The sequence below is a fragment of the Sander lucioperca genome, chromosome 21 (assembly GCF_008315115.2).
Source record: "Sander lucioperca isolate FBNREF2018 chromosome 21, SLUC_FBN_1.2, whole genome shotgun sequence".
NCBI lineage: Eukaryota > Metazoa > Chordata > Actinopteri > Perciformes > Percidae > Sander > Sander lucioperca.
The window spans coordinates 6,854,693-6,863,531 of record NC_050193.1 but is presented as its reverse complement, the minus strand read 5'-3'; the positions used below and the strand labels follow the sequence as shown (position 1 = coordinate 6,863,531).

Genomic DNA, 8,839 nt, shown 5'->3' with positions numbered 1-8,839 from the left:
AACAGAACTAGTCCCTAGTAATATAGGAACACCTGAAGGCAACAGAACATAAAAACAAAACGCGACTTTTGATAGAGGGAGAGAATCAATTCTACGTTCATTGGCAATAAAACCGATAATTACACTGAATTGTTTTAGAGGTATTAATAACTGTATTCAGTCACGACAGTACTAATATTATTGGCTATTATTTGAAATTACCAAGAGTGACTGGCTGCAGACCATGGATGTATTAAGACAACGGCAGACCTCCACTGTGGAGTCCATTCCGTTGCAGGCTTCACTATCAGGGCCACGTTCAGCCCCGACAAAACGTAGCAACACGGTTTTTTAAACTGAAACGGGGGTGCGTTGAACACACTGTTGTGTGCTTTTTATTACCATGAGTTTACAGACACGTCTCTGCTGATTCGGTATCACCTGTGACACACCCACCAAACGAGAGAAAACAGATCTCAAAGCCGTTGCACACCGTTCCGAGAAAACATGTTCAACACGGAAACCGTAGCAAAACGGTGCACACCGTTTTGAGATTGAACGTGCCCTGGTCACCGGTCAGTTACTAGCGTGAAGTCCATAGACTGTTGTTACAGTCTTGGTAAAGTCAGGCATAACATTAGCACTTCCGGCTAATACCTTCAAAATTAAGCAATCCAATGAGCAGACAAATTTGTTGAAACGCACATTGCATGCTGTAAAACATAGCTATGAAAATCGTAAAGAATAATAATGATCAGTCTAAATATCTTATTCACGAAGAAGAGAATGCAGCAGCAGATTGGAATTGCAGATGTCGACATGCTGATGTGCACCATCTACAAGCAAAGAGACACTAGATGTTCAACACTTGTGCTTGCAAGCAATGCCATTGTTTGTGTTTTTATATTTTGCATTATAAACCTGCAAAATGTAACTGAAGCATATTTTCATCTGTTTGGGAACTAGGCAAATGTTACAATGCCACTCTATGTCTTCACACTACTGGAAAAGAATGAGAGTTAGCGGGGTAGATGAGATGAGGAGGCTAGAAAATCAATGAAATTGTAATGTAACAGTAATGGCTCTGCGTGGGGGTAGCAGCTCCAGCAGGGGACCCCAAACTTCCCTTTCCCGAGCCACATTAACCAGCTCCGACTGGGGGATCCGGAGGCGTTCCGAGGCCAGGGTGGAGATATAATCCCTCCACCTAGTCCTGGGTCTTCCCCGAGGCCTCCTCCCAGCTGGATGTGCCTGGAACACCTCCCTAGGGAGGCGCCCAGGGGGCATCCTTACCAGATGCCCGAACCACCTCAACTGGCTCCTTTCGACGCGAAGGAGCAGCGGCTCTACTCCGAGCTCCTCACGGATGACTGAGCTTCTCACCCTATCTCTAAGGGAGACGCCAGCCACCCTCATGAGGAAACCCATTTCGGCCGCTTGTACCCTGGATCTCTTCTTTCGGTCATGCCCATGTTGTTCCATTAGTATTATTATCATTTAACATTATTCAAACAGGAGTACTAGTGTAAAACATAAAAACTAGTGTCAAAACTGCAGGAGTTATTACGCTGTTTGTCTGTAGCTGGCAACATTGTTTCTGAACTGAACTGCAGTTGGTTACTTTCCTTCCTGCCACAAGTTAGCATGTCTAAAACTGGCCAGATAATGAAATTAAAGCTCCTTATTGTGAATCTGTTCAATGAAAATGAGTGAACTCCATACCAGTTCCAAGAGGCATTTCACATAAAAAAAGAGACAGAATTTAGTTTTTTTTATTTTCTATAAAAGAGATGAGTTTATTCAATGATCATAACAGACTGAATCAGAGACCTCAATAGACCACTCACATACCAAACAATAAATTGAGGATGTTTGAACAAAACCCCTAAAACAGAACAAATGTAACACAAAATAAAATACCTGAATAAAGCAAACTCTGGGCTGAGCTGCGGGTCAGCACATTCTCTGTACAACTCATGGCACATTATGTCCAACAGTTATTGTGAAAAGGAAAAAAAAAGCCTAAAAAGGAATGAAGTTTTTTTCTTACCCTTTCAAAACCAGTCTGATAAAAATTCTATATTCATATATGGTGGACTTCAATGAAATTAAAAAGGTGACTTAAGCACAGAAACAAGTTCTCCTGAAGTACTGCTTATCTGTTTATTCTCCTCATCAATAGAATGCTCATCTACATCGGGGAACATGCCTCCTGCACCACACACTTTTAAAAAAAATGAACAAAAACAAAACACACACAGTCACACAGCCGTCCACATATACACAGTCACACTCACAGACCAGACGTGTGGCAACGCTGAAACATATCTACCTAAAATCTGCTGATTGAACAAAATAAGAAATTACCTGTCAGATGTGTACACTCATAGAAGTCCAACTAAAACTAAATTTAAAACCCGAATATTGACAACGGGTAAAATATAAAACACTGTCTTGTCCTTTTTTTTTGTTATTTTTTTAGTTATTTTTTTTTTTTTTACACAAACTCTTTCAAAAATCTCCCTCCCCATTCAAATATTACACCACCCATTCCTGACCTGCCCCCTTTCTAAACCCCCTCAAAGTGTAATATAAGCCAACGAGAATTGCAATACAATACAGGCACTGGAGAAAAACACCATAAGAGACAAGTGAAGAGGACGAGATGCATTCCGATTTCAACCCACCCCCGGTCCAATGTCTCCAAGAACAGAATTATAACTCACATCCACTATTATCGAACAAGAACAAAGATATAAATCGAAACAGTTTTTTTCAGAGTTTTCTTAACTTTTGTTTGTCTTTTTATTTTGTATTGTTGACAGTGTGCCCTCAGTCAATTAGAATTTAAACTAAGTGGGAGCTCCTTCCAGTCCCTTCAGCTATTTTGACTAAACCTGATTCAAGTAACAGCTACAGAAAGGTGGTAAGTGGCTGTCTTACTCCCCTGAGTACTGCCCCTTCCTGCCTAGAGCACTCTGCCTGTTGACATGTGGTCAAACTCTTTAGGCAAGATCAGAGCACACACAGAGGGAACAGCAAGGGGCTCCTCACCTTCTCATTTTTTAACTGATCCAGTAGTGTGACTGTTGCGAACAGGCCAATGATATCAACATTTCCAACATTATGTCTCAAAGTGTAATACAAAGAATGGTGCGACACTTGTAGTGAAATCATATTCCAAATAAAGCTCAGAAACGGCCGGACCTTTCCCCTCTTCTGCTTACAAGTAGCTTTCAATGAAAAATACAAGGCATGATTAAAACTTCAACTGATTCTGTCTTTGATAAATACGTGATGGAACTATGATAATGCATATATTCAGGGTTTTTTTTTTTGTCACTAGCTACCTACCATGTTTTAGGACAAGTAATTTAGCATAAAAGATAATGGGTTGTTTGGCATAGACATAGGTGGTGGAGTGTGATAGTATGGAGATTCAAAGACCTAAAGAGAAAAAAAGAAAGATCCAAAATAAAACAGTTATTGTAGTATAAGAAAATACTTCTTTACAGTAGATATTAAGATGATGAAAAAAGCTCTGCACTGCTTCTACTCCTGGTTGTAAATGTTATTGGGTTTTTCCATGTGTGCAGGCCACAGAACATAATGGTCTGTTTAGGAAAGAGGTGTAAGGCAAACTGTACCTTCTCTGCTGAGAAATATACATGATTTACAGTATGGAAGTTGCCCCCCCCCCCCGCCCCACCCCAACCATTTAATTTGTTCACTTACAACAATCAAAACAAAACATAAAAGACCAGTCTTCTTTACCACCTCAGACATCTGGCAGTTTTAAAACACCTCTGCACAGTCTGTCAGTACATTATCAGAGCATTTTCATAGTTTCATAGTTGTCTTTACTCTTGCAATTTATGTTGGGTCCACGCACAAGAAGCAAGTGACAAAGGCAACTGTGCCAACAGGGGTCCTCTTTCTCCTGTTATGAGATATCAGGCAGGTAATGCCAAATTCCCAGGAAATGACATCCAAAACAATGAGACTATTCCCATGTGTTGCGTGTGTTCCGTCCACAGGGGCAAAGTGCGCTGTGACCGCCCGTCCAGCATTTGTACTCGGTCTCCGAGGGCCCATCACATCTACATACAGTCTATGTCCCTCTGTGGTGCGTGGTCGCCAGTTCTCTCTTTAGAGGAAGTTTACATTATCCAAGTTTTTTTTCTCCTTTTTTTGCAGTTTTGTTTCAGTTGCTCCTCTCCTCAAAACAGATTCTCCTCAAAGATAGCCATTAAGTCACTTTGGAAGTTCATGTCAATAGTTGCTGCCATCTGGAGAGAGAAAAGAACAACTAAGCATTTCCATTACGTTCATTACTCCTGAGAGTGCATCTTCAAACTTCAGGAAAACAGCTAGTAATGTAAATACAATTATAATGTGTTACTGCTTCTGTTTGAGTTCAAATTGAGCTATTAATCTATGGTGCACATCTTTGATAATTCACCATCTTTTGTATGACATGTTACAATTAGCATCATATGAAGGTCCATAAAACTAAAGAGTGCTAAAGACAATTATCTCACCGCTTCTCGCCTCCTCCTTTCCTGCTCTCGGCGGCGTGCTAGCTCCCTCTGTTGGTCGAGTGGGTTCTGTGTGGCAGGCTGAGGCGGTGTGGGGGATTGAGGAGGCTGCTGAATGGCAGCTGGCTGGGGCTCCTGCTGCTGTTGCTGTTGTTGTTGTTGTTGTTGCTGTTGCGAAGGGGCTTGAACGTGTTGCTGCTCTAGACGCCTGCGTGGCTCCTCATGCACCCTTCTGCTTGGCTCCATGATGTCCTCTTCATCTCGACCCCTGGAAAACAGTCAGGCCAAAAATTCACACCACAAATACTTTTCACATCGCTGTAGGCCGGGGGTTCACACCTGGTTTTATATAAAACTACAAGGCCAGAAAACCAAGATAACTCATGTAACTTACTTATATAACTTACTTAAGATATACAAAACATGGATAAGGAGCTGTAGAGAGATGTTTGGGCAAAAGGAAACAGCAAGCTGGTTTCTTAATTTGGGGAATGTTAGAGGCAAAAGGTTGAACACTGGTGAGGAAGTGAGTTTTGTTTTATCCAGCCATAGTAAAAGTCTATGGTGTGTCAAGTTACCGGCAATGGAATATACATATTCATGTATATCATACATATATATGGAGTATATATTGATTTTGCAGTCCTGATTTAGATATGTTTAGACGTACAGTATATATTACTCAAGTTTTAAAATCTTTCCCAGTGCAACTTAAAATTTCTCAATAGCCCAACACAGGTAAAACATCTGGTGGCCAAATCTTTAAAATCTTTAAACTTTTAAATCTTCTATTTCTAAAATAAAGCGTTAAAATAAGCCTCAGCTTTTTTGACCAAGGACTGTACATGAGGTTTATTATTGTGAGGTTTAATGATTACTGTGTAATGGCTATGTAATAGTAATGGCTTGAACAAGAGTAGATGCCCATATGTACTCTCTGATGCCAGCAGTTGAGGACCGACATCACGCCCCAACAACCGATGCATATATTTAGGGATGCCAATTTAGATTTTTTTTTTCTTTTTATGTTTAGCAGAAAAAAGAGCAGCTTAAAATGCAACTTGCTAGTTTGCACTATCAAGTTAACTAGCAGTTAAGAAATATATTGTATAGATTATTTTTCTTTTACAATGCAAAAACGTTTTTAATAACTTTTTATTTTTTGTTTCATAAATAATATTGTTTTTAACTGTTAAACTGATAGTATTAAATCGGCCAAAAGTCCTATTGTCGATTAACGGTTAAACTGTTAATCACTAACATCCTTACATATAATTGATTGTAATCTTTTCTGGTTTCAAATGTTCCCCTCCTGCAGTCCTCGGTTACGCTCGACTCCCATTGGCTGTGGTGATCCTACAATATGGCCACTAGAGGGCATAATACATCGCCACATTGTTCCTGTCTTATTTATCATCAGGCCGTCCACCCAAATTCATTTGCAACCTGTGCATTTTCGTATTTAAGTTATTACAAGGGCTGTGTTTCAAATGTTGACATCTGTACATTGTTGATGTTTCAGCAACACAATATTTGGTTTCTTAAGGCAGTTGTGGTGACAAGGCCTCTCAAATGAGTGGTTTCACATTTTCAAAACTACACAGTAAGTCTTGTCGCTCCTGCTCTAAGAACTTATTATGACCTAGATTGCTGTAAACCTACAAAGACATACAGTATAGCTTGTTCAACATTCTTATTAACTTTCATTTTCTCTTCTATCTAGCTTCGTGGAGCAAATGTACATCAAAATTAAGACAGGTGTATCTTCTCAAAACACTATGGTCCCTCATGAGGTAAAAATTGCAGCCCTGTATATTTTTGTCTTTAGTCTTCCTCTGGACGACCTTACCGTAGTTTGTCCTGCTCCCTGCGTAGTCTGTCTTTTTCCACCTGCTCGGCTTGGGCCTTCAGTGCTTTCTCCCTCTCCTCTTTCTCCCGGGCAGCACGACGGAACTGCTCAAAACTGTCACTTGATGACTTCACTGCAGATGAGGGTGTAGATGTGGACTTTTGTGCCAGGCTGGCCCATGAGCCCATATTCTTCACTTTCACATCCTGAGAAAACACACACAGAGAGACAGGAAGAAGAGCCACATTGATTATCAATCATGATCAAAAATCTTGAAAGATGCTGTACCATAAAGTTCATACGTTCTCAAGAACTGAAAGGGGTGTATGAGATCATTTAAATAAGTGACTATTACACCTGGCTACAGAGCCAGAGTACCTTTTTAGGGGCAATGGGCGCCTTGGACTCCTGCTTAAACTTATCCTTGTCTTGCAGAGAGGAGGGCGGTCCACTGGACTGGGAGGAGCGGATGACAGGTCGCAAGCTGTCCATGGACTTTACATCTGCTCAACACAAGTACATGCACACACAAGCATAGTCTCAATATCTTGTGTAGCTTCTTCTTTTTGTGAATATTACCCACAGAAAGCCAGAGGAAAAACAAGAAGTCTTGGTACTCACTCTGTTGGCTGTGGCCTGGTTGAGAAGGCTTGTTATCAGGATGTTTGTGATGGTCTGGTCTCATTGCAGGGTTAAATGGCTCTCCTCGTATCACTGGTGATGGAGGAAGTTTCTCCTCCTTTACCCCACCATGGCTCACAGGGGCCCGCTGCTGCGTCACAAGCAAACCGAGTCAAAGTCAGACACAGGCATGTGGAGACATAACATTAGCCCTGCACTTAACGGTTTCTAAAACGGTTTTTCACCTTTTTGGGCTGCATGTTGTGAGGTGGGGACTGGTGAGACACAGGTGGATACTGGGGAAGTTGTGGGGAATGCATCATGAGAGGGGATGGGTTGTCCCTCATGTGACCTGTCAACAGAAGGGAGTGCCATAAAACTTGAGCCAACAACATTTTTACAGCAACAGTTTTTTTTGCTTCTACAACCAGTTACACAATAAACGTTTGTCTCATTTTCTCAGACTCACCTGCGTTGTAAGGGTCAGCCTTGGTTGGGCGAGGGGAGGGCTGCTCTTGCTGTTGCTGGATGAGCTGCTGTGCTTTGTTGGTGGGCATGGACACCTTGTGTTGTGATCCCTGGGACTGACCAGCTAGTCCAGGACCCTGCTGGTAGTTCAGTTGTTGCTGTTGTGGCTGCTGTTGCTGTGGCAGAGTGTGCTGCATGTGGTGGGCCTGGTGTAGAGGAATCTGTTGGGGCGGGGCCTGATGTGATGGGGCTGGCTGAGCCTGGGACTGAATAGGGAGCCGGGGAGGAGGCAGCGTGGTCTGAGAGGAGAGTTGAGATTGTCCCTGGACAGACTGCAGAAGAGAGATCTGTCCTGGTTGTTGTTGGTGGTGGTGTTGTTGTTGTTGTTGTTGTTGTTGTTGTTGTTGTTGTTGTTGCTGCTGCTGTTGCTGCTGCTGCTGCTGCTGCTGCTGCTGCTGCTGCTGCTGCTGCTGCTGCTGCTGTTGTTGTTGTTGCTGTTGCTGCCGAGCCTGGGCCTGGAGCAACTGCATGGACTGCTGGGGCTGACGGGCTTGCTGGAACTGCTGCAGGTATAATTGTACTTGGTTCATAGGCGTTGTAGACCCTGGCTCTTCATCATCCTCCAGCAGCATCTGGGGAGGCTGGGAAGACAGCAAGCCCTGGGGTGTGAGTGTTGGAGGGGACATGGGCCGCTGGTGCAGGGGCTGAGGAGGGTGGAGGATCTGGGAGGAAAGCTGGTGCTGTGGTGGTGCTGCTGACTGGGGCTGGAGTTGCTGCTGAGGCAGTTGTTGCTGCTGCAGGGTTGGCTGCTGCTGAGGAGGGGCTGTTTGCTGCTGGGGGGGTTTGGGATGAAGAGGCGCTGCCTTGTGACTGGGTCGAGAAGGCTGCTGAGGCATGGAAATGTGCAAGGCTAAGGTTGCACAGTTCCAGGAAAGGAAGAAGAAACATAACATATAATTAATTAGTTACATTTGCAAAAAATGCATTTTAGTTATTTTGTGGTAACTGATAAACACAGTAATGTATGAAAATGCTCAGCACTGTAATGTGCAATCTGACAATGATTATAAGCCCACAGTATTACAGATACTACTGCAGAAGATATGAGTGCTTATTTACATGTTTTCTGAACTCCAAAAAATGGTGAGGGAATTTTTTTTTTTTAAAAGAGCCGTGCTCATCACAGCAGTCCTATTACATGTTTAATGATGCATGTAATACATGTTGGGTTTATTCTAAGAATGAGGTAGGATTTGGGTTCTTCTAAGAGCAAAGCATGAGGTCAGATTAATGGGTTATTACTGTAGGTTATCCCATCTGCTTACTCTCTTCAGTTCAAAAGCAAAGTTGGTGGTTGTAAAAAAGATCAAATTAGACTGACAGT

General features: G+C 42.5%; 1 protein-coding gene across 4 annotated transcripts in view; it reads right to left on the bottom strand.

Moving 5' to 3' along the window:
- Window positions 1–1,737: 1,737 nt before the first annotated feature.
- Window positions 1,738–8,839, bottom strand: part of brd4 (bromodomain containing 4) — a 41,030-nt gene continuing 33,928 nt past the window's right edge. For 2 of the 4 annotated variants that reach the window (XM_035997090.1, XM_035997088.1), the window contains exons 13-19: window positions 7,457–8,365; window positions 7,233–7,339; window positions 6,988–7,138; window positions 6,742–6,869; window positions 6,367–6,575; window positions 4,521–4,785; window positions 1,738–4,268 (exon numbers count right to left, since the gene is read on the bottom strand). In XM_035997090.1, coding sequence (XP_035852983.1) covers window positions 4,200–4,268; window positions 4,521–4,785; window positions 6,367–6,575; window positions 6,742–6,869; window positions 6,988–7,138; window positions 7,233–7,339; window positions 7,457–8,365 — 1,838 coding nt within the window. In that variant the 3' untranslated portion in view covers window positions 1,738–4,199. The remainder of the gene's footprint in view (window positions 4,269–4,520; window positions 4,786–6,366; window positions 6,576–6,741; window positions 6,870–6,987; window positions 7,139–7,232; window positions 7,340–7,456; window positions 8,366–8,839) is intronic. The other 2 variants (XM_031312488.2, XM_035997089.1) reach the window with 2 other exon arrangements.